The sequence below is a fragment of the Cornus florida genome, unplaced genomic scaffold (genome assembly GCF_030987335.1).
Source record: "Cornus florida cultivar Cherokee Brave unplaced genomic scaffold, ASM3098733v1 CherokeeBrave_3.0.0_Hap2_Chr09, whole genome shotgun sequence".
In the NCBI taxonomy this organism is placed as follows: domain Eukaryota; kingdom Viridiplantae; phylum Streptophyta; class Magnoliopsida; order Cornales; family Cornaceae; genus Cornus; species Cornus florida.
The window spans coordinates 70469118-70495638 of NW_026775579.1; the positions used below are offsets into that span (position 1 = coordinate 70469118).

Here is a 26521-nt window from a genome sequence, read left to right on the forward strand (position 1 = left end):
GGGCAACAGACGAAGGGAGGAGTGTTAGAAGGAGGATGATGGCAAAAACACCATTGTTTTGTGCTGTGGTGACTTAAATGTTGCCAAGGGTATTTTAGTAATTGGCTAAATACATATTCTGACTTTTGAAATTGATTTGGTATATCAGAAGGGTAGTTTCGTCCTTTTATCACAAACATGGTGCAATATGATCAATTTTCATAGTGCTGGGGGTTTTCTAAAGTAGGTTGGGGGTATTTGATAAAAAACCTGATAGTATTAGGGGTTTCATGAAATTTGCCCTATATATATTTATGAAACTATTATTAAATTAGATAAGCATGTGAAAGACATTTCACACTTTTAGATAAGGGTAGCAATTCGTATTCGTGGGTCGTGCTCGTGTCATGTCAATGTAAGGGTATTATACTAAATAGATAAACTCAAACCCAACTCATTTATTAATCGTGTCAAGAATCTTGGGCACTAACCTAACCCGTTTATTAAATATGTAAATGTGTTAACCCGTTTAATGATCTATTTATCAAAACGAGACATTTAATATTTAATCAAATACTAAATAATAGAAAAATATTGTCATAATTAACCCAAATATTCAAAAGAAAAAGAAAAAGTATAAGGTATAGACAAGATTTATGTTGAAATGACTTAACTATCATGTAATATATTAGGTTTAAATATGTAATATATTACATAGGTCATATTCACGATTATAATTTGTTGAGTTAAATGAGTCATAAACGGGTTGTACCCCTCAACCCTAACCTGACACGATTAAGTAAACGGGTTAATCGTGTCAACCTTTTTATGACCCAAACCTGTTTATGCCAAACCCAAACTTTTTTAACTCGTGCCATATTCATGTCGTGTTGTCGTGTCATGTCATAATTTTTCACCCCTACTTTTAGAGGAGGTCAAGTAATAAAGGCCTAACATTATATCCTTGTGTAATTTGTTCAAACTTCAAGGGAGGTCAGTGTGATTTACCCAATTTTATAACACAAACTCATCGACTAGAGTTCAATCCATATTCAAATGTTTGTAACATGGGTTGAGATTGGGTTATAGTTGGGAAGAAATTGACTTGATCTCTAATTAACATTGTGATGGTTTCAGGGATTGACTCAGAAAATTGTGTGTGAGGGGGTAATAGTGTAATTATATATATATATATCAAAATGAATAAAATAATAAGGTATATTAATGTAGAAATAAAAATAAAAAATCCGTCCTTGGATGGTTTACTCCTCTTTAATAATATATATGTGTGTGTGTGTGTGTGAAAAATTATAACAAACTAACAAGAATTTTTTTCCCAAAAATTTATGATACAAGAAATCAATATTAAAAGAAAAGGAAAAAAGAAAATGGTCAAGATTATAAATGTATATAATGTGTAAAATTATAAATATATCGATAAATATTTGAAATACATTCCTGTTTTTGGGTCTTACACTTCAATTGATGAAACCCAACTCCAATTATGTTCATATTGGGAATTTTCAATCCTTGCCTAACCTTAATCTTTAAAACGAGTTAAAAGCTGGTAACAAAATTGGGTTGGGCTAGGCTCCATTTTTTTCAACGTAAAATATTCTTTTTGAATTTTTTTTTTTTTTTTTTTCAGGTAAAATATTCTTTTATTTTTACTTTGTCGGTGTTTGAAAAAGGTCTATATCGAGGTTGAGGTTGAGGGGCATGTAAAATAACTTCTCGAAAATTGTTAGATAAATTATTTTCGTTAAATTTTAATATTTTTTTTCTTTGTAAATATTTTATGACAACCAAACACCAAAAAATAAAAAATAAAAAAATATTTTTTAAAAAATATTTTATATCCAATTAGACGGAGCCTAAAAGAAAAAAATTCTTAACCACTCTAAAAGTTAAGTTTCTTTGTATTGGATGGATTAAGAGACATCATGACAAATATTGATGTAATTACTACAGGGGCGAGAGACAATTAAAGGAGCTTGATGTTATATTTGCTGTGACTTTCCACGTTCTCCGGAGAAGAAGCTCGTGACATTTATATATGGGGACTCATTAACTTAAGCTCTGTAGATACATTTTGAAAAAAATCATGAGTACCAAGAGGAGAATGTGCAAAGCGAACAATATGTACATTATGCGAGGAGGGTCCTAACAGATGGTATTCAAAACGATCCTCATCTAGAAATGGGGGAACGTGCACAAGCCATGTGGATTAGGGTAGCGAGGACACTGGATCCCACATCCTACATTGCCCGTTTTATATCACCTGGGGGAGAAGTTTCTGACATTTATATGTATGGACGAGTATCTTAACTTTGTAGACACATTTTGAAAAAAATCGTGAACTTCGAAAAGAGAGTGCAAAATATACAATATTCACATGGTGCCATTGGTCGAAATATTTGCTCTTACTTATTTGTCAATAAATAATTGTCGTTTTATACCTAAAAGTTTCGAATCATCACATAGTTATGGTTTACGTAAAACTAAACCCATTGGTTAAGTGGATCAACAACACAATATTGATTTAAGAAGTAGTGTAACAGTTAAGATCGATTTAAGTCACGATTTAGCGGTAAAAAACAGAGAGAATGAAACAAAAACACATCAATCCAAATTGAACCATAATAAATATATTTATTTTTAATTAATTAGATGAAAACTTTTCTTAAATTAATCAGAGTAGAGTTAGCAAGAAATGATGTGATAATATGTGACTGAGACTATGACTTTAGATATAACAAAATAAAAGAATATGATTCATATAGTTTATCTAGTCGTGGTCAAAAAGCTCTATTTGTTTTTTTAGTAACTTTTTATTAGACATTCAACAAAAGTTATATATATATATATATATATATATATATATATATATATATTGATTTTAGAAACTAGAAATGCACTGTTGAGTAGGAACTAGAGCCAAAAATTTATGAAGGTCATCAAAATTGGCCTTAACTTAAGCTTGAATTTAGTAAACCTAACTATTATTAAAACTACTAGTTGGATAATAAAACTCAATATTTGTGAAATTGAATCAATCCAAATTGATCTTATACAATTGTGATTAGTTTGACTTAAGTGATTTCGACAAATCAACTTGCTTCATTATGATTAATTTATTTATTTTATTTATTTAATTTAATTTTTTTTTTTATCGTGGCAAACATCGTCAAAACAACAAAAACAAGCAGCACAACCTAAGAAATACAATCCATAACTGCTAAAAGAAGAATATCATGAGGAATGCATTCAAGAGCAACATCCTGATGCAAATGACTTCGTGAAAGCGCTACAAGAGCATTGGTCACCTCATTACCATGCCTATGAATATGGCTAAGATGAGTCGAGGCAAACCAACGAAGAGCCATCTAAATATCAAAGGAAATGACATGAATGTCTACATGCCCTGGATCAATATCCAAAACAGCCTTAACCACAACTAAGAAGTCTGATTCAAATCAAACATGAGCAAAAGGGACAGATAACGCCCACAAAACTATTTTACGAAAATAGAAAGCCTCAACTATAGTCACACTAAAAATTGGGAACGGACAAAAAATCACAACTTGAAAATTTATATCCGAAGAATCTCAAAAAATAGCTCCATTCCCTCCCACTTATTGAGTATGGGAAAAAGGCGCATCCATATTACACTTGTTGAGTATGATTAATTTGTTTTACTTGATCGAATCAAACTGAACCAAATCGCCTAGTATTGCAAAAATATCTAAGTAATGCCAAGGGTGGAAAAGGTAGATATTTTAATCCAACGTGTTGAGGCCCATTTTGGTAATTTACCTACTTTAACAGTGTACTTGCCTCCCATGCTTCACTATTTGATGCATATGAATGAATATATGATGGACATACTATATATATATATATAGCACATGGCATGATGATCACAGATCTGACATAAATTTGACATTCACCAGAAAAATATCATCGCCACGTGAGCAGCTAAACATCTCTCTCTCTCTCTCACTTTCTTCCTCTCGACTCTCTCTCTCTCTCTCTAACCTCTCTCCACCCAAAATCATACATACTACTACTCATAATCTTTACAAACGGAAAAATATTCTCTTCTCCAATCACAGTACCGAACCTATTATCACAATCTTGCAATTTCACAGAAAAAGTTCCATCTCTAATAGCTTCAGAGGCATATAAACCAACAGGTACTTTTTCTTTTTAAGATATTTTTTACAATATATCTATGGTGTGTGTGTGTGTGTGTGTGTGTGTTTTTTTTTTTCGTCTGAGTCGATGATTCATGGTGAATTTTCATATAGAAAAGAAAATGAATCATTTGAATTCTCATTGGTGAGAGCTAAGAAGGCATACAATAACATTCAACTGAGACCATCAACTTTAATTTATTTTTTCTGCCTTTTGTTGGTATTATAAGTGCAACTTGGTTGTTTATCTTCTTGTATATATTCTCAAGAACCAAACAGAAGTTTTAGTGATTCCATTTTTTTATCATTTTGAAGTAGTTTCAAACTTTTTGATAAACATCTTTAATTAAACAGACAAGCATTGGTTTTGTAATTTGTATTGATTCCAAGCCAATTTTGGATTTTCCAGTGAATTGTTTGAAGTGGGCTAGTCTCTCGTGAATTTTTATATTTTTTAAGAATCAAGAATTGGATTTTTTTTCCCCCTTTTGTTTTATAGGCAACAAAGCAGTACTATTTTGATAATATTTTGCTTTAAAGCACTTTTCTTTCTTTTATTTGAACGTTTTCATATGGTTTGCTTAGAAACTTCACTTCCTATATTTCTGTGACAAAAAAATGGAGTTACAAATTGATAGAATTCAAATTTGGACTATAGCCAATTAGGAATCTTTAAAAAAAATATTAAAGTAGTGTAATTTAATTTATCATTTTATGAATTCATTTTTTTAATGAATTCATAATTTTAATAAAATTGATTATTTCAGTGACTTCACAGTGCGACGGAGAGTAAATGTTATCTGGAAAATTATTGAGTTCGGAAAGTTTGCGACTGAGAGGTGCAAAAGTCTATTTCTGAGTCATAACAACAATGCATTTTTGTTAAGTGCCTTGTTGAGAAAGCTCGGCTAGTGCTCTGTTTGGACTTAAGATGTTGAATTACAATCTTCTTATCCTTGATTGGTAGCCGTCAAAGTGGAAGCTCATGCCTTTTCTTGCCGGTGCCATCATGCTTAACTAAAGGGTTTGCCCCAAAGATTTTTATATGGCTAGTTCATGTGAAAGGTGGATTGACCGTCTTCAATTCTCCTCTGTATTCTGGCCCCCACCGCAAGATGCAAAGCAACGAAAGGTCTGGTAATTTCTTGACATTTTTTTTTTTTTTTCAAAAAAGTTCTTCAAAATGTATGAGGTACCCATCACACCTGTAATGGCCTCTGAAACTGTTTTTAGTGTAACTTTCTGTAATATATGTCAACACATGCATGTTTCTGCAAACTGTTGTCTGAATGTTTGTATGTGGAACTTCTATTAAATCTCTTTACTTATAAATAGGAAATTAAAATTTCGCCCCTACTATAAGTATAACTCTCAGCACCCCTCAAAGTTGGAGCATAAATATCGAGCATGCTCGCGTAGTTACATAACTTATAGAAGTTGCTTTTCCTAAAGATTTCAATAAACGAGTCATCTAAATGGCCATTGGACTTATCATAGTTTGAAATAATTTTATTTCCTCATAACTGGAAAAAGATGGCAATCTACCCCTATATGCCAGCTTGGTTCTGTTATGAGAGACTAAATGCTACATTTATAGCATTTTGATTATCAGAATAATCTTCGTTGATGTATCATTAACAATTTCATATAAAAATCGTTGGCTCAAGCGAACTTTATGATAATTGATACCTGCCACACATTTCCAGTCACCAATGTCATCATATATATATATATATATATATATGTGATCATCATATATATTTCAAATAAATCTTTAGGAGAGTGTTTAAGTCCATATATATATATATATATATTCAGTTTAAATACCTAATTACATGTATAACTCTCCTGAGCAACATAGCCAAGAGTTGGTTTTGTATATACCTTTTCTCAAAGATCAGTGTTCTAAAGTATTTTTGATATCAAGTTGGTAAAGAGAAAACCTCCCAAAACTGCCATGGTGAGCAGTTCAAGGATTGAATTGAGTTGAGTTATACAGGAAAAAGGTGTAGAAGTAGTCCACTTTAAGTGTTCAAGTATATATAGTCTTTAGTAACCAATCCCACTTTCAGGCATTCAATCATTCTATTAAGATGATACTTAATAGCATGAAGGCAATGACATTCAATAGTTTCTGCCTTGAGGCAAAGTAGTTAGCTCTCATGATGTTTTGAATCTTCTTATTCTTTCAGTTGATATTTTTTTTTTCTTCCTGTTTTTAGCTTTCTACCTCTTTCCAAATTCATGCTATTAATGATGCAGAAGTTTCTTTCTTTTTCTCTCATTTTAGGCTCAAATTACTGCCTATGTTGAGTATTTTGGTCAGTTCACATCAGAACAATTTCCAGAATATTTAGATGAGGTATTTTATTTTGCGTTTATATCTAAATTGGTTTTTCTTTTTGTGTAGAATTCAGAATAGATGCTGAACTAATCTCACTTTCAACAATAATTATGTATTAATTTTGTTGAGGCTACTTAAATGCTTGTAATAAATGCTGCTAATTGATATATATATTTTTTGACAGCTGATCCGGAACCATTATCCATCCAGGGAAACACGCCTTTTTGATGATGTTTTGGGTAATGGTGTTTCACACCTTTTTGATTAATTCAATCACCCTTCTAAATCCTAATTTCAAAGATTATACTTCTTTTCTTGGTTGGAGCAGCACAATGACTTCTGTATGTATCTTTAAATTACAGCAATGTTTGTTCTTCACCATCCAGAGCATGGGCATGCTGTCATTCTTCCTATTATTTCCTGTATCATTGACGGTACACTGGAGTACGATCCGAGTATTCCTCCATTTGCTTCTTTCATCTCCTTAGTCCGTCCAAGTGGAGAGGTACGGAAACACCTGAACTGTATTTCCATCATTTACTTTCCTTTAACTGCATTTGACATTTAACTTTTTTGGATTCCATGCTTATTTTTCCACGGTTGACATCTCTCTTACATTTCCCATTTTTTAATGGAGCATGTGATCTGCTCCATGAATAATATTGGACAGTTAATATTGACAATATGTTTTTGATCTACAGAATGAGTATTCTGAGCAGTGGGCTATGGCATGTGGAGAGATCTTAAGAATCTTAACTCTTTACAATCGCCCAATTTATAAGTTTGAGCATCAGTGCAGTAAAGCAGATAGAAGCTGCAGTGGGAGCCAGACCACCACAAGCAAATCTGTAGATAAGGAATCCTATCATTCACCTCCTGTACTACACGAGAGGAAACTGTTAAGGCCATTGTCTCCCTGGATTACTGATATATTGCTTGCTTCACCTTTGGGTATTAGAAGTGATTACTTCCGTTGGTGAGTGTATTCTTTTATTGCTTGGTGTTTTGCTAGTAAGAAAGGTTACACTATTTCATTGGTAATCCTTGCGGATAGGCAAATTTTTTAATTTTTTTTTTGACTATTTGTTATATGTTGAATCACATGTTTTTTGTATTTACACAGGTTAAAACTTTATTTATATATAGGACACTGGACCAGCTTGAATAGTCATGCTGGTATCGTAAGATAGCTCTGAAAAATTGAATGGGTTCATGATTCAAAGTGAAAGGGATAGAATGTTTTGTTATAATAGATACTGCAAACCTGATAGATGTTACCTTCCATCTTATATTCATGCTTGCCACTTGTTGAAAGCTTAGCACCGCTTATCTTACTAACTATGAGCAGTTGTGCTTGTCATTGGTGGACTCATATGTCATTTCATGTCTAGTAACAAACCTTGGATGAGAGCAATAGGACTATGACCATCAGTATGATAGGATAGTAATTTGGAAATAAAATGCAATTTTTTATTTAAGAGAAAGGTCCAGAGGATTATGTTGTGTTTTATTGATGATAATAGACAATTATTCAGCTCTTCGCTTGCGCGGGATCCCTACCGCCCCATAGTGGGAGTTGGAGGGTTCAAACACCGGTTAGGATGTGGATGTCTGTCATACATATCAAAAAATTTAAAACTGATTATTATAGATGTTCTCTTTACATCTAAAATTTGAGTATAGGCCTCGATTTGCAAATATGATGACCTAAGCTTGCTTTCTTCCTTTTTTTTTTTTTTTTTTTTTTGATACCTGAATTATTGAAGGATAGTGGTAACATATTAACCTCAAAAACATGGCTAATATTTTATGCGTAGACTTCTAATTAGTTTATGTAGATGAGGAAGATTTGTAAGGTCTATTTTGAATGGTGGTTGTATAAAATGAGAGTAAAGCACTCTCCCATTTGTTCTGATACTGAATTGATCTTGGGTCTTTGAGGGTCATCAGTTTTTTAGGATCTGGATTAGGGTTTATTGACTGAATATTTTAGATGAGCATGATCTGGTAGAAGAGATTTGGAATGGGATTTTTTTTAACAAAAAAAAACTTGAGTGGTTTTGATTAAAATTGTAATTTAATGTTTTGTTGCTAAAACAAAGCTGAAGAGGAATCAGAATATTTTAATGTTTCTAGTTGGTGCTACGAGGCCTTCTTACTGAAGCTCATGAACTTATCCTGCATTAACAGGTGTGGTGGTGTTTTAGGAAAATATGCAGCAGGAGAACTCAAGCCACCTTCAATTGGTAAGTGGAGTTTCTGTTCTGGAGTATATTAACGTAATTTGTGAATTTTGTTGTTTTATGTATGTTTTTTTAGTTCTTTGAATTGCGTATCACAGTTTAAGATTGAGTTATTTTATTTTTATTTTATTTATTTATTTATTATTTACCATAGTTGTGTAGTCTCTGTTGACAAAAATGTTGAATGAGAATGCTTGAGCTGAAATTCCATGTAGTTAATCAGCAAGTGTTTTGATTGAATACTTGTCTTCTAACTAAACTTAGGTCTGCAGAATTCCTTATGCATTAATTGAATGACACACTGTCCAAGATGTGATATTGGACACATCTCCATAATTACCATCTTATTAGCATGCTCTGCACTTTGTAGTTGCAGAGAGTTGCAATCATGGGTTTACCCTTTCTGTAGTTTTCGGCTTTGTTTCAAGCAATGAGTGATTTTTTTTTTTTTTTTTGTGGAGGTTTTTCGAGGGTTGAACACATTTGAGGAGAGTTGAAATGGTTTAGACTATGATTTGGTTGGGACTTGGGAGTAGTGCCAGAATCAGTTAGTGTTCTTGTGAGACGTTCTGCTATAGGTCTGATGCAGACTTGTGGTATGTGACAAGGCAAAGTTCTAGAATCCTTCATCGGGATGCGTTTTTGGCTATGATTTGTGTGAATTGGACTGAAAGGAATGCTAGAATCATTGCAGAAAAGCATTATCAGTGGGAACTGTGTTGCAGAACCATTCTTGACATCCTTTGGACTTCTACACTATAAGAGCCTTAAAAGAGTGCTTTGGTTATGGAAGGTGTTGGTACATGATTCTCTCACTACACGTGACCCCAACATGTCATGATATACGTCTTCACGTTTGTTGCATCATGCTTGTTGACATGTGACACCTTCCACAGAGGAGAGTTGAACTTATTAACAGTTATGCTCGAGGTGGTATTGTGAAAAGAAGGAACCAAATTGGACCTTCTTACCCACACACCATTAGTTTTATTATTGTTATCGCTTTTGATATGTCTAATGATTTATCGGTGATAAATTATTTAACTGGCTTGAGGATTATCATCTTCAGCGAGATCCTTGCAACAGATATTTCTCTCTAACAGTATTATTCACCTTAGCAAGTGGGTTATTTTCAGTGGAAATTGTCATCTTCTCGATAAGTTATGCATCCATCTTTTATCTCCCCAAAAAGATTATTATCGAAGGATATCTTTATCTTTGATGCTATGGTTTATTTCCTTTGTGGATTGGGTATCTCTGGTACCCCCTTAGTGGGTTATCTACGACTGCTGAAGTTGATAGCATTGACAACATTACTCCCATATTTCAGCATTCCTGTTGCAAAGACCCCTTAATTGTGGAAGTGCAGAAAACTGAAGTTTCTGGCTTAAATTGTTGAAATGAAAAATTTAATGTAAAAAAAGAAACCGGAGAATGTTTTTTTTATCTCTTTTCTGTTAATATTATGGCACTGTTGGTATTTTATAGTCACTAAAGTATGTATTATAAAAGATTTTGATGAGGCCCATTTTCCTGTAGCTCCAAATGCAGCCTGAAGGGAAAAATATGTTATAAAAGAAGAACATCCTTATTTAATTTTATGTGTACAGCACTTGTCTTTATCTTCATAGCACCATTAGATTCCTCATAGAAACAGCTTTAGCTGCTTGTATGCTTGAGAAGTAGACATTTGCTACAATCAGAGAGGAGCTTCCAGAAATCTGTTAAGCTCTTTAGTATGATCTTGAACACCGAAACAAGAGACTCAAGAATGCCAGTTTGGATATTCATATACCTAAGCACTTCTCAGATCATCAAAATTCAGCTGGAGTGTATTATGTACTATGTGCACCCAGTTAAACTACTCTCTGTTTTCTATTGATGGAATTTACGCTGAACAATCAACTTAAACTTGCTTAGTCTAAGGCTGTTGGTTCCTTTGCTGTCTTGGTGTTTCTAGGTTATGAGCACAGGCAGTTAGACAATAACATTTCCAGTTTTATTGTGAATATTTCGGGTGCTGTTTATTTTACCAATTTCTTTCTAATCTGCCAGAACAAAACTAGTCAAATTTCAATGCTCTCTATGTTTAAACATGGATCTCGTCATGTTGCTACTTATTCTTTTTTATTTGTATAGCTTGATTTCAATTTGAATGTAAACCATGAATTTATGCCTTAAAAGGGAATCTCTTATTGTTATGTTCTTAATGCAAAAGTGACAAGGATATATACATTGAGACAAGGAAAACCTTCAATTAACTTGGATATATTTTCTGTTAGCTGCTCCTCGTGGACCTGGAAAGCATCCCCAGCTCATGCCATCAACTCCAAGGTGGGCTGTTGCTAATGGCGCTGGTGTTATCTTAAGTGTCTGTGATGAGGAGGTTGCTCGCTATGAGACTGCTACTTTAACAGCAGCTGCTGTTCCTGCACTTCTACTTCCTCCTCCAACAACACCTATGGACGAACATCTTGTTGCGGGTCTACCAGCTCTTGAGCCCTATGCTCGTTTATTTCATCGGTAAATTTCTGGACCTCTCACTTCATTGTAGTGTAACTAGCTAAAACTGGTACTCTAAGTTTTTCATTTATTCTTCTTAGGTATTATGCAATTGCCAGTCCAGGTGCAACCCAAAGACTTCTGGTTGGACTTTTAGAAGCACCGCCATCGTGGGCTCCAGATGCACTTGATGCTGCTGTGCAACTTGTGGAACTACTTAGAGCAGCTGAGGATTATGCATCTGGCATGAGGGTATGTTGGTTGTGACTCATTCTCTACACTAGCACATGATGCAGTGGGTTTTCCGCGATATTATTCCTAACAGTAGTTTGTATTCTAGTATGTTCCTACAAGCATGGTTGGGGATGCAATATGGCTAGTCAGTTCCCACATAGTTGCTTGAGATGCATCAAGTTTCACACTTCAAAAAACAGAGTCTACTTAGTATGAGGAATTTAGCAATATATAATTATGGTTTCTTCAACAAATGATCCATATACAGAAAACAACAGTGTTAAGTGTTTCTCTATATGAACATTATCGGAAATTACGTTGTTTGTATTGATATTGGTAAACGTGGAAGTGAGATATAGAAAGCAATATTCTCAGGCTTTGGTCTATGTGAACATTATTGGAAGTTCCTTTGTTGTATTGATATTGGTAATTTGTAAGAGAGAATCAATTAATTCATTGAATCGAAGCCTCAAATCACAGTCTAGCCTTCTTCCTGTGCTTGCGGCATCTTCGACTTCATCAATTTACGTCCATTTTCTGGTGAGATTATTGGCCTTTGTTCCGCTGCTAAACCATCTGAGATGGCATTATCTAACCATGTTCTCTGTTTTTGTCACTAACCTGATAGTATCCTACTTTTCATCTCAAAATCATTTGTAACATAAGATGTTATACATATGTATTATGCATGCTTTAATCTACTTAAAATCAAATTGTCGTTCCTAAACTGGTAGTACACACTGTTCAGTGTACATTGATGCATGCTCTTCAGAAAAGCACCAAAATATCATAAATTTAAAGTATTAACTGAGCAGCTAAACTTCAATTCATTAATAATATTCAACTAGTTATTCTTGAGGAAGGTGGTTGAGGGGCATCCTATTTATATTTGAGCAATTTAATATAATTATACAACAAAATTGTACACAGCATATGCACTATGGGAGTATGGGGTTCAAGTTTGCAATAAAATGTAATGCTCGAGTCTCGGTTAAGGTTAATTTTCATCAACGGAAATTAGATACGAAAACTTCCTTTGAAATTGATCAACCTTTCTTGGAGGGTTTCTTCAAACAAGAGGCTGGATCAATTATTCAATCAAAGGAGATTTAGCTGATGGAATGTTATGGGAGTGAATTAATCAACTTATGGATTTAGCTTTCCCGAAATGCATGTCTTGATTGTTTCATTGATGGTGTAGCTTCCCAGGAACTGGATGCATTTGCATTTCTTGCATCCAATTGGAATTGCAATGTCCATGAGGGCAGGCATTGCTGCTGATGCTGCAGCTGCTCTTCTTTTTCGCATACTTTCACAGCCTGCACTGCTTTTTCCTCCACTGAGACAAGTTGAAGGAGTTGAAGTTCAACATGAACCTCGGGGTGGCAATATTTCATCCTACGGAAAGCAGGTACAAGTCATCAGCAACTATTGTTTGGATGTTACTATTTGCATTGATTTCTCATGTCCTTCAGCAATATATTTAAATTTGAAGTTCTTTCATATAAGATGTTTAGTACTGAATCCAACTGCCTTCTGTAAAGTATGTTGACCAGATAGAAGCACATGCAACTGAATCAACAATTGAGGCCACCGCCCAAGGGATTGCATCAATGCTTTGTGTCCATGGACCAGAGGTTGAATGGAGAATATGCACCATATGGGAAGCGGCTTATGGCCTTATTCCATTAAATTCGTCAGCTGTTGACCTTCCTGAAATCATTGTTGCAACTCCACTTCAACCTCCCATTTTATCGTGGAACCTATACATACCCCTCCTTAAAGTTCTGGAGTATCTTCCTCGCGGAAGTCCATCTGAAGCATGTCTCATGAAAATATTTGTTGCTACTGTTGAAGCAGTACTTCAGAGAACATTTCGATCCGAGTACTCTGGAGAAGAAAGCAGAAAAACAAGAAATCTTTCTGGTGTTGGGTCTACTTCCAAAAATCTTGTTGTGGCAGAGCTTCGTTCAATGGTTCATTCACTATTTTTAGAATCATGTGCCTCTGTAGAGCTTGCTTCACGCCTACTTTTCATTTTTTTAACTGTGTGTGTCAACCATGAAGCTCAGGGTAACGGTAGCAAGAGACCAGTAGATGAGAATTGTCATCCTCCTGATGGAATCTGTGAGGATTTGCAAGCAGTGTCCGGAAAACAGACACACATGGGAAGTAGAAAAACAAAAAAACAGGGGCCTGTAGCGGCATTTGATTCTTATGTTCTAGCTGCTGTTTGTGCTCTTGCATGTGAACTTCAGTTGTTCCCATTGATTGCAAGAGGCGGTAATCATGTAGATCCCAAAAATGTGCTGGATGCAAACAAGACTTCAAAAATAAATGGATCTTCCAGTGAGTTCCAAAATAGTATTGGTTCTGCAGTTCATCATATTCACAGGATATTGGCGATTCTGGAGGCACTTTTTTCTCTGAAACCATCCTCTGTTGGAACCTCGTGGAGTTACAGTTCAAATGAGATAGTTGCTGCTGCTATGGTTGCGGCTCATATTTCTGAACTGTTCAGACAGTCGAAGGCTTGCATGAATGCACTTTCTGTCTTCATGCGGTGCAAATGGGATAATGAAATTCACTCCAGGGCATCTTCACTTTATGATCTTATTGATATTCACAGCAAAACTGTTGCATCCATAGTCAACAAGGCAGAACCACTGGAAGCACACTTAATGCATGCACCAGTTTGGAAGGATACCCCTGTATCTCTTGATGGCAGTAAACAAGATAAATATTTAAGCACTGGCTGCTTTGAACCAGTGCAACTGTTGGCACTGAAGAATGAATATTCAGCTGATTTAAGAACGTCACTTAAGCGTGAGAAAGCTTCATATCCAAATGAAGGAACAGGAAATAGAACTGGTAAAGAGATCACAAGTTTCCCATTAGACGCTTTGGATTTGGCCAGCTTCCTCACAATGGACAGGCAAGTAGGATTTAATTGCAGTCCGCAATTTCTTCTAAGGTCTGTACTGGCAGAGAAGCAAGAATTATGTTTCTCAGTTGTTTCACTGCTCTGGCACAAGCTGATTGCAGTCCCAGAAACACAACCTAGTGCAGAGAGCACTTCTGCACAGCAAGGATGGAGGATGGTAATCTTTTACATCTCTGTTATCATACATTAATAACTTTTTGTTTCTTATTCATATAAAAAATGATTGACGATGAGAAACAAAATAATTAATAGCTTATGATGTTCTTTTCATTGATGAATTCTAAAAAATATCTTTACGGAAAGATGAATACAGAAACTCAATTGTGTTTTATCTCTAGGCCACCATTTACAAATTTGGCACTTCAGAGTTGCGCTTGTATGCAGTCTACCCTTCCTAGTGCCTCGCATTGGTGGGACTAGCAGTAGGTAATAGCCTCTTTAGGATGATTGTGCACCTATAAAGTAAGAACATATATTAGGGCTTTTCCTTTTTGGTTCTTTAATAACTTTTTTGGGGGGGGGGGGGGGGGGGGGGGGGGGGGGGTTGTTCCTTGTGGCATTTAATCTGGTAGGACCCAAAAAGATTAAGCAGGTTATCAAACATTTTGTGGTTCAAGGGAGCATAGTTTTAGCTCGTAAGGTTAACCAAAAGAAACCATGCTGATTATGAATTCTTCTTTATATTTGGTGGAGGGATCACTTAATTAAATTTTACCCCAACTAACTTATTTGTGTGTACATTGTGGACTTGAAGTTTTCACTGTTATGATGCAGGTTTAGGATCATATTCTACTCTGTTTATTTAATAATCATCTTCACTTCTCCTTTACAAGTCATTGCATATATATATATATATATATGAAATGCGAACATGTAACGGAACAGTCACAATTTTAGTTCAGAAATATTTAGATTTGGTACATGGAATGATGTGAGGTTATATGACATTAAATCCATTTCTGCTTCTATTCAAAACTAAGGTTTTTTTACCATGTTACCTATATGTAAACAGGTGGTTGATGCACTATGCAATGTCGTATCAGCATCACCAAGAAAAGCTGCTACAGCTATTGTTCTACAGGTCTAGATTTTTTCCTTTCTAAATTATTCACTGAAATAAAATTCAGCTCTTTTTTTCTATCGGTCACTGCCTTCACACCACCTGTTCTAATACAGGGACACAAAAAGGCATTGAAAAGTTGAAATTACATTTTATACGTTCCAAAATGGCTAAAATGAACGATTTCTTTTCATTACCTGATTTTGACAGAGGTGCCACTAGCAGTTGTTCAATAGCAGCCCCATATTCTTATTTATTTTATATAACCAAATCATTTGTTTCCTCACCTTCATACCCTTCTATGCTTGTCAGTCTGAGAGGGAATTGCAGCCTTGGATTGCTAAAGACGACGATCGGGGTCAGAAGATGTGGAGAATCAACCAGAGAATTTTGAAACTGATTGTGGAGCTGCTGAGAAATCATGATACTCCGGAATCATTGATAATTTTGGCTAGTGCTTCAGATCTTCTTTTGCGTGCCACAGATGGGATGTTCGTTGATGGAGAAGCATGCACTCTACCGCAGCTGGAGGTAAATTTATGATCTTTTAGTAAATATGCAGTATCCTCATTTCTTACTTTAATAAACATGTCTTTTTGCCAACTTACTGTTCCTAAGCAACCTGTGGTATATCGAGTTTATAATTTTCTATTCCCTTGAAATAATTGTGGTATAATATTGAAAGAACTAGTCTTTGTACCATATATGTTATCCCATATTTGTATTAATTGTTGAGAGACTTGTACATCTCATTTCTTCTTTGCATAGTAAATTGTTTCGCTGTCTTCACCGGTGGATGTAGGCGATAAGCCGAAACACGTTAAATCAGTGTGGTGTGTGGTTTTAATAAGTATTTAATTTCATTGCATATTTTTTTTATTGTTTTTGTGCTTTGTCGTGATTCATCACAACATTAATATTTTCACAAACATAAAAATGAGCAGCTCCTGGAAGCAACAGCTAGAGCAGTCCAACCAGTGCTCGAGTGGGGGGCAGAATCTGGGTTGGCAGTCGCAGAGGGCCTTTCAAACTTGTTGAAGGTAAGTAAACACCTTTAGTGGAGTTGTTCCATGTTATCAGAAAATATGCTGTATACATGACAAGTCAGTCTCCCATCTGAGGACATGTTCCAATGAGATTGGAAAAGAAAAAGAGAAAATGTTACTCTGATTCTTTTGAAATATTTACTCTGATGTCCTCTGATAGGAGTTAAAACCATTGTTGGCATAAAAGATCCAATATTAGGGTCTATTCCAAAGTTTAATTTCTTTAATGTCCATGCAAAAACCTATACTGATATGATTTACCTGGACAAATGTGTACAGTGTCGCCTACCAGCTATGACCCGATGCCTTTCTCATCCAAGTGCTCTTGTCCGTGCTCTTAGCACATCAGTTCTTCGTGATATTCTTCATACTGGTTCAATAAAATCCAGTCATAAACAAATGGATTCAAAAGCCATCCATAGTCCCACATATCAGCACCTAAATGCAGGCGTCATTGACTGGCAAACAGATATCGTAAAGTGCCTAACATGGGAAGCTCATAGCCGACTTTCAAGTGGAATGTCTCTTGAGTTTCTTGATACTGCCTCTAAGGAATTAGGCTGTGCCATATCCATTTGACATTAACGTAGCATTTGGCAGCTGTTTTATGTTCACTCCTGTATTCATTACGAGTAAGGATTTACAAATACGAAAAAAAGAAAAGGAAAAAAAGAATAAAATTCACTAGAAGGATGCAAGTCGGCCTGAGAAGTAACTCAATTTATGTTATTTTCCAGGTACATAGCCACAGAAATGCATTAAAATCTTTCAACCACTGAAGATGGTGTACTGTGAGGCGGTAGAAAGAACTTCAACTACGGATGATTACACTTTATGTGCTGTTAATTTTTGTTCAGCTCAAGTAAGTCGTGTTTGTTAGAGGCAGAAAATCACCCCGATAATGTGGATTCTTGTGACAAAAAAGGATTATTTTGATAGCAAGAGGCCTAATCTTTTATTTTAGCTCAGTCACCTATATAATATCCCATTTCTGTGATCTAGTTATATTAGTTTACGGGTTGCGAACCCAATGTTTGGGGGGTTATCTCACCATGCCCAGAAGCATAAACTTCATCTGTATCTATATGTGGATAATAAGAAGCTTTCATTTTCCTACTTGAATAGTTCATTACATGGGAAGCAGAAAACAGTCTCATACCCAAATGGCAAGAATTCCCAAATCCAGAGTATGGCATGATAAAAACTTGCAAACAATATATTATTGTGTATAGGATGTGATATTTGTAAGGGTCATTGTTTGGTAGAATGGTATTAATAAGTGTGATAATGCAGGTCTAGAGAGCAGTTAGTTTATGTAAAAGAATAATCATTTTCTGTTCGAAAATGTGGCTCCGAATAGAGGGGCTGAAGGTGCTGTTCCATTAGATGCATTGAGGTGGGAATGTGGGATGTACAATATTATTAAATGTTACGATTATCTACTGAAAAATCAAGATATTGGAATAAATTTCCAGATGAACCAATTATTGAAGGGGGAATAGTTTAAAAAATTACACAAGTAACAAAAATTCGTCAGAGTTTCAAACCTTCCTAACATTGTCCGGAAGGCAATAAAGGAAACTAGGAAAGCCCTTTTCGGTAATGGCTTGAGTAATGTAAAAATCGTATCCATATTTGATAATCAAGCAACTCTAGGAGAATCTTATCAGCCGCATTAAATTTGGAATGTAATGAGACCTTTGAGTAGGCTAACAAGATGATTGAACGAGAGGTCCCAAAAACTGCAATTTGAAACCTCAATTACTATCGAGAATTTAAAAATAACCATAAAAAGATGATTATTCAACCAAGTAAGGGGAGTGAAGGCTCGAAGTTAGGCTCCCAAGAATAATGGAGAGCAACGCAACCGCTATGCTACAAAGACATTTGCTTATTCAAGCTACTTCAAACTATTTTTTAGGGTGAGCCTTAGTACCACATTAAGGTTGTTTCATTGTGACACCTGCAGACAGGGTCGGCCTTGAGATTTTCAAAATTTTCAAAGGCTCTATGCAAACTTTCAAATGCGAGACCTTTTATACATAAACCTTTTCCAAATGCGAGGCCCGTGTCATAAATTTGAGGCCCTTCCAAATTGGATTAGGTGACCGCCTGGTCCTAGGGCCGGCCCTACCTGCACGTCACGAGTTTGAATCACACACAATTTTTCGGTATGCAGAGGTAACGTTGTGTTCATCTAACCCTCTTCACACCCAACATTGACGGGGTCTCTGTGATGACCGTGTCATCTTTGTCCTTTTTCCGACATAAATTTTTTATTTAATTATTTAACTATTTAATTATTTTATTTGTTTATTTGTTCATTTCTTTTCTCGTTGCCTTAGTTTTGTGTTCGAAAATGTTTTCTGACATCGCATGCATCCACTTCAATTTAATTTATTGTAAATGCCTAATTAAATTGTGTAGAAAAGTTAGGGGTATGATTGCATTTTTTCTTCGGAAACATTTTCGTTTTTGGGGGGTCTTTGCGTAATTAACTTTTTGAGATATTTTGTCTTAGAGATCTTTTTGCAATTATTTTGTAAGATATTTAGAAGAGGGACCAATTTGTAATTTTTGAAAAGTGTGACAAGTGTCACAATTTCGTTGGACCATATGTTGACTTTTGGGTAGAACACTTAGAAGTTTAGGATTTTAACAAGTGTAGGGTATAGATTTAACCTTGTGGGAAGGCCTAAGATCATGATAAGTGGAGGGGTGTGGTGTGTTAGGTTAACCTTGTATGTTAGGTTAGTTTATGTAACTAACCATTTATTTTCCTTACTGGAAAATCTAGAGAAAGTGTTAGTCTTTCTCACCTCTCACCTAAAACCACCATTGAAGCATTAGAAACCTAGCCTCCATACCTTGATTTCAATCCTCTTCCTTTCACCTTTGGGTCTTGCACTTGGAAGACAAAAGGTTCCTTACACTCTTGTCCACCACACCTTAGCTTGGATTTCCATTTTGCTTCCATTTCTTTGAGGTTTCTAGAGATACAATTCTCTAGTGAGGTAGGGGATGTTTTATGTTTATACTCCTGGTGTTTTAATGTGTTCTTTGAGGTTAATATACATTATATGCATGTTATTTAAATTCTAGGGTTGCATATAAATGAATATTGTATGTAACTAACCTAGGGTTTCATATTGTTAAAGTCTTGAATGTGATTTACTTCTTGTATTTATATTACCTTATTTGGCGGAGAATTGAAATCTAGTAATTTATTTTTGTGTAACTATACACTTTTTATATAATTCTTGCCAATGATTTTGTTGTGAAATTGACACTATGTGGTTATGAAATTAAGGACTTGAAACTCACTTTGTATTAGCATGAATGAATTCCCTAAATTGATAACATTGTATTAGTGTATTTTCATTCACATTGGGAACTTGTCATTGTAAATGCCATTGTAGTTTTGACGATTTAAAGTAGGGATTGCGTAGTTCCATGTTTAAGGCTTACATTGTTAGTATGATTTAATTCTTTATGTCAATAATATAATGTTAGTATAAGTGTGTACAAATTAAGGACTTGATTGTGTGGCTATTGAGTAGTCTATATTGTTTTAGTATTATGACATTATTGATATATTTTCAATGTGAGGGAATCATGGTTTGAGTGTGCCACTTTGGCCTTAGGAGCATAGTGGTCATCATTTTGTTCATGAGGTTCATAGTATTATAAGTTGTGTGTGTAAGACATACCTGACATGATTGAAAGATAGAAGCTATCAGAACTTGAGAAGTGGATATCGAGTTCAAGGGCTAAAAATCCCTAGTCACACTTGACCAGTGGGGTGAGGGAGTGCACCAATCATTTTAATCAGATGTGATTTCCGGCATAACATCACATTACATCGTAGAGTCGCATGCATGAGTTACATAATAGTGGAGTTTATGTGTAGGTTAAGTTATAGTTCTTGGAATGGTGTAAACCTTGTTATCTTCCTAGCTTCGTGGTAGTTGTTCTTGCAAGTATATTCGTATTGTTTGATTTCACATTTTATTTCAAGTTAACAATACTAGATAGTTATAACTTGTTGTTGGCATTAGAGGTTCCAGTGTTGTTTAAGTTCTTTGCTTATTGTGGATTGTGTTTAAAATGTTTCAAAGGTAACTTTAGGATGATCCCTTAGCTTCACCTTGAACTTAGACGTTAGAGAGCATGATCCACGTGTATTCGTTTATATTACACTTTCAAGACGTTTAAAACTTTAGGTTATACACATACGTATCATCCAACGGAGTAACTTGATTACTCACCCTAGTTGATATTTGTTTTTCAGGTAAGGAGACACTCTTTTTGGATGCACAACATCCCTAGCTTGGCTTGTATTTCAATTGGACATCTTTTGTATATTTTGACATGCAAGTGTTAGCATGATATAGTTATCTTTTGAGGTTAACAATGTGTAATGTATTTAGAAGCATGCCTTGCTTTATTTTGGATGTGTAATATGTACTTAAGTATTCTATTTTGATGCTACTTTAACTTGTATGTAATGAGGCCAAGGGCCAAACATTTTTTATGTATGGAATGTATGTCATTTTACAACATGTTTTTATCTCTCTGACATAGCATAATCTTGGGGGCATTTAGGTCATTTTACGTTGCTTTTTATTCTTGATTTGGACTATGGTTGACCAGAGGACTCATTTTTAGGGGGTTTCCTTCACGAACTTTTTTCCAAAAAGTCCTATTTTTGCATTGAAATTCAATCATTTTCGAAAAATCACAACTTGCAGCCTAGCCAATTTCGATCGATCCTAACCATTTACGATTGATCGCATCTAGAACTATTTTTTTTGCCTTCATCATTCGAAATTTTACGATCGATCCTAACCATTTACAATCAATCGCACCTGAGCTCACTTTGGCAGTTTTTTTGTAAAACTTCATAAATTCATATATTCTTCATTCTAACCCAAATCAAGTGATTTTTGAGTCTAAATTTATTAATTTTTCGTTGTCTATCCAGTGGTATACATGGTAGCATCAATTTCTATTTGAAATGACCATTTTACCCCGAGTACAATACCTTGTCCATTTTAAACCTTAGTTTCCGCATTGGTTTCTTTTTTAGTTTTGTAACTTCTTAAAAGGTCACTTTGGAGTCTTAGAGGTGGTGTCCATCTCTAGAGACCCCTTCTCTTTTTCTTGCTTCCGCGTTTGGGATTCGTTATCGGATCAGTTTTCGGGTTACTCGTTGATGCACCGGATTCTTTGAAATTCGGGCCGTCATAGTCTCGTGCACTGAACTAACAAGCACTTCAAACCATATTTTGATGGGCACAAAATAATTTCAATTCAAGACATGGAATTAAACATGTTTAACAAAGAATAATGAAAACTTTAAGAATTTTATATCAGAAATTCTAATGCAAAAGTATATGGATTTTAGAAAAATATTGAATAAAGTCTCCATAAATGAGTTCATGCAAGTTATATGACAAATACTATTAAATGGAAGGTTGTGGCATCTAAGAACCCTTCTTTATAGTGATATTTGAATAACAAAATGAGTAATGCTACTATGAGGTTAACCTCGTGACATTTGTCATTATTTGATTTTCTTTTTATCGTGATCATATAAATATTAAGACGGCCATCTAACAGTTTTAAAGAGACTATTGTACTATCGAGTAGTAAATTATACAAATCAGTCACACTCTTATATTATTTATTTATGGAAGTCATATTTGCACTATACTTTTTTACATTTGCACTCCAACCTTAAATGAAATGGCAATTCCTACCCTAAATCTACAAGTAAATGATGATTATTTTTTAAATGACACAATTGCCCTTTTAGATTTTATCTTTTATCTCTAATATTCTTTAATATTGCAGGTATATTTTGACAATTAAAAAAAAATGTTGAATAATTTTTTTTACAGCATAAAAAAAAAAAGTATCTGAAAAAAAAAAAATTATGTTGAGTAAATTGCCTCTTTTGACATGATCATAAAAAAAATTAATAATAACCATTAAAATTTTTTTCTCTCTTAATAGGAAAAAAAAAAAAAAAAAAAAACCTAAAAAATAAATTATTTCTTTTGACTGGACCATTAAAAATATCCCCCCCAAAAAAAAGTTAACTCTTTTGATAGGATTGAAAAAAATATACATGAAAAAAAGTTTACTTTGTTGAATAAATTATTTGTTTCGATTGTAGTGGTGCACAAAATTTGGTCAAACCGAAAATACAAACCGGACCAGATCGGACTGGACAATTTGGTTCGGTTACTGTTTTAAATTTGTGAAAACGTAAAGATACGGTTTGGTCATGGTTTGAGGTCCTTTAAGACCAAACTTGACCTAACCGAACCGTTTAGTTATATATATATATATATATATGTTAAATTATATATATAATATAATATAATCATACAATCCAAATCACTTAAAAGTTTGTAGCAACTATTAATCATACGGCCTACTCTTAATTCCCTTTGGTCTTATCAATTCATTAAATGGTTCTTACAGAGTATATCTTATTGATTTACAATGGCTAAATTTTGTTAATTTTCTGAATTGTGACTTAATGTTTGTTGTTGAATTAGTAATTCTGAATGTATTAGGTTATTAGCAATTCTAAATGTATTCACTTTAGTTCCAAAAATGATAGAGAATAATTAATTAAAAGTTCGGAATATATTACCAGTTTTGAATGTACCGATTAACTTGGTTGATTGTTATGTATTTGCGATTTTGAAATATGAATACTTCTGCAGGAGGGCAAAAAAAAAAAAAGGAACCGTGGAACCAATCGAACCAAATCGGTTTTTGTTTGGTTTGGCTCCTTTTGGTCAAATGGTTTGATTTGATTCTAGATTTTCTGGAACCGTTAGAATTGGTTTGGTTCCTAAATACTCTCAAACCGGTTTAAACCGAACCGTGTGCACCCCTATTCGATTATATCCAAAAAAAAAAAAAAATACTATTGAATAAATTATTTCTTTTGACTACCAAAAATAAAATTAATAGTATAGAATAAATTATCTTTTTTGATAGGACCTCCAGCCAAAAAAAAAGAAGTAAATAAACTAAAGAAGGTAAAAAAAAATTTAAAGTTGTATAAAGGGTAGTTATGACATATAAAATAAGGATAATGCATTAATGATTTTAAGGACCTTTTTGTTATTTTTAAAATTTCTTAAAGAAAAAAATAAATAGAATGCAAGTGAAAAAATAAATGAAGTGCCAATATTGCCTCCCTTATTTATTTACTTCATTTAACCAAATTAAGCTGTCATATCTTTGGCAGTATTGTACAATTTTATTTTATATTATTTTAAGCTAATTTATTTATAATGATAGCACTTTAATATAGGTACTTGATATAATTTTGTGCATTATTTATTTATTATCCAATATGTAGGTTTGTGTAATTAAATTTAGTTTAAGTTTTCATTACTAGGATTTTTTAAAAAGTTTTCATTAAAGTGTACTTAAAGCTGTAATTAATAGTTTTTTTTTTTTTTTTTTTTTTTTTTAAAGCAACGGCCTTACAACACACCATTCAAGTCAATAATACAATAAAAAAAAATAAGACCAAATTTTTTGAATCAACTCTGCTACCTAGTTAGTTAATTCGCGTATGATACGCGAATTAAACGCGTACGTACGAATTTTGGGAAAATACTTCCGTTTGCCGATTAGAGTTGAAAGATTCGGTAAAATACGCGTTTTTTTCCATTACCCTGTATCTAACGCGTTTATTCGTTTATTCGTTTTAGTCGCTATGTTTAATTCGTAACCTAATTATTTTCTTTTCTTTTCGTTCACAAACTTCACGTTTCTAATAACCTATTTTTCTGAAATACAAATTACTACCCTTTTTTGCTTCTATAACCATTATCTTTCGCGCTATCAAAATAATATTATTTGTTGTGCAATCTTGGGGAAGGTTGTGACCATTCTCTCACTCAGTTGTTCTACATTCAAGGTATCACTTTCTTTTTCTTTTTTCTTTTTTTTTAATCTCTTATTGTTGTCACTCCATTGTATGATCTTTAATCAAAAAAATGAAAGATATATATATATATATATATATATATATATATATATACACACACACACTTGTGGAATACTATAATCTTGAAGAATTATAAGTTTTTATTGATGTTTGTAGATATTTATAGATTTTTTATTTTGTTGTGAGATCTTTTAAATTTTGTTTGTATCTTTATTGTTATTATTTTAGAAGTTTGTAAATCACCACACTCCCTAGATGTTTTAGTAGAGTATCACATTATATACTTATGAATTTATTATAAATATATAGGCTATTAAGGAAAGATGGGAAAAAAGAGGGATGCATTTTGGGATCACGTTGAACAATTATAAGGTCGTTTCATGTGTAAGTATTGTAACTTAAACTATCCTGGAGGTATTTCAAAAGTCAAATCACACTTATCTGGGGTAAAAGGTAGAGACATTGAAATTGTTCAAAAGTACCTCAAGAGGTTCAAGCAGCTGCATTTTTAGCAATTGGTGGTCCGAACAAAAAAATTAAAACTACAGTTACTCCAATTGATGTTGAGCAAGGTGTGTCTATTAATTTTTCCTCTTCATCTTCAAAGGGCTTACAACAATCTACCATGCCAGAAAGAATTAAAAAGATGGATAAGAGTGAGGTGGATAAAAAACTTGCCAAGCACATTATTTTGAATAATATTTCATTTAATGTGGTTCAGACTCAATCTTTTATTGATTTCGTGAAAAGTGTTGCTGAATTTGGGTCAACATACAAATTACCTAGTTACTCAACTTTACGCACAAAGCTAATACCAGATTCTAGGACAGAAGTAGAGGCATACATTGGGAATGTGAAGAAAACTTGGGTTGCTACAGGTTGCACACTAATGTCAGATATATGGAGTGATATGAAGCAACGTGCCTTTATCAACATAATTGCATATTCACCTGGTGGGGCACTATTTATGAATTCATTTGAAATTTCAAAGGATAAAAAAACAGGTGTTTATCTAAAAGATATTATGTCATCAGTAATTGAAGATATTGGACCTAATCACGTTGTGCAGTTCATTACTGATAATGCATCAAATTTTGAGTCAGCTGGTGACATGCTTATTGGTAAGTACCCTCGTATGTATAAAACACGATGTGTTGCTCATGGGATTCAGCTACTATTGAAAGATATTTGTTCTGAAGTTTTGTGGATACATGATATTATTGATGATGCAAAATTAATTGTGATATATTTGTACAAGCACACTATTATTTCGTCATTAATGAGAGAGCACACAAATCATAAAGAACTCAAACATCCTTGTGCGACTAGATTTGCCTCCAATTTTTTGATGGTTCAATCAATTTTAGAAGTTGAAGATGGATTGCGATTACTTGTGGCATCTTCTGAATGGAGGGGGTTGGATTACAACAAAAGAGGGATGGGACTAAAGGTTACTAGTATTATTCAAAGTGTTGAGTTTTGGAGTAAAGGGAAAGAAGTAATACAAACTCTGGAGCCTTTAGTTAGAGTTCTTCGTTTAGTTGATGGAGATGGTTCAACTGCAGGATATTTGTATGAGGCGATGGAATAGGCAAAAGAAACTATTAAACAACGTTGTTGTATTAATCAAGCTAATTACATGCAGATATAGGTGTTATTTGAAAAACGGAGAATTGAAAATATAATCCACCCAATACATGCAGCTGCTGCATTTTTAAATCCTGCCTTCATGTGTAGCGAGGACTTCAGAGAAAATCGTGAAATGAAAGACGGTATAGATTTTATGTTAGGAAATTTTATTATTGAAGAAGGAAAGGAAGATTTTATTCGAGAACTGCAATTTTACCGTATGAAGACCACAACTTTATTCACAAATACAGCAAAGACAATGTTGAAAACATCTCATCCTCGTAAGTTTTTATTTTTATTTTTTAAAATATCTTGTTAAAATTATAATAAGCTTTATATATTTAGTTTTATTATTATTAT

General features: G+C 33.9%; 2 protein-coding genes across 7 annotated transcripts; both read left to right on the top strand.

The window, feature by feature from the left end:
* The first annotated feature begins 3921 nt into the window (after nt 1–3921).
* On the top strand, nt 3922–17664 carry LOC132274295 (protein GIGANTEA-like). 6 transcript variants are annotated; one of them, XM_059775547.1, is made up of 16 exons: nt 3923–4175; nt 4943–5307; nt 6466–6537; nt 6704–6758; nt 6882–7024; nt 7221–7495; nt 8710–8765; nt 11045–11285; nt 11366–11516; nt 12700–12909; nt 13055–14599; nt 15455–15523; nt 15815–16033; nt 16447–16542; nt 16828–17180; nt 17286–17664. In XM_059775547.1, the coding sequence occupies exons 2-15, from the start codon at nt 5221–5223 to the stop codon at nt 17125–17127; spliced, it is 3519 nt and encodes a 1172-aa protein (XP_059631530.1). In that variant the 5' UTR covers nt 3923–4175; nt 4943–5220; the 3' UTR covers nt 17128–17180; nt 17286–17664. The 6 variants fall into 6 exon arrangements, with proteins under 6 accessions (XP_059631532.1, XP_059631530.1, XP_059631531.1 ...); XM_059775548.1 differs by having other exon boundaries at nt 3924–4175; nt 4943–5312; nt 13043–14599; XM_059775544.1 differs by having other exon boundaries at nt 3924–4175; nt 13043–14599.
* Nucleotides 17665–25178: 7514 nt separating this feature from the next.
* LOC132272802 (uncharacterized) lies at nt 25179–26123 on the top strand. The gene has a single exon (XM_059773891.1). The coding sequence runs from the start codon at nt 25179–25181 to the stop codon at nt 26121–26123; it is 945 nt and encodes a 314-aa protein (XP_059629874.1).
* The last annotated feature ends 398 nt before the right edge of the window (nt 26124–26521 follow it).

Bases quoted from the DNA above. Each gene is read 5' to 3' on its own strand.
- LOC132274295 (XM_059775544.1), top strand. From the start codon at position 5,221: ATGGCTAGTTCATGTGAAAGGTGGATTGACCGTCTTCAATTCTCCTCT. The intron at 11,517-12,699 runs GTATGTTGGTTG...TTGATGGTGTAG, and splicing joins ATTATGCATCTGGCATGAGG to CTTCCCAGGAACTGGATGCA. The intron at 14,600-15,454 runs GTAATCTTTTAC...ATATGTAAACAG, and splicing joins CACAGCAAGGATGGAGGATG to GTGGTTGATGCACTATGCAA.
- LOC132272802 (XM_059773891.1), top strand. From the start codon at position 25,179: ATGGATAAGAGTGAGGTGGATAAAAAACTTGCCAAGCACATTATTTTG.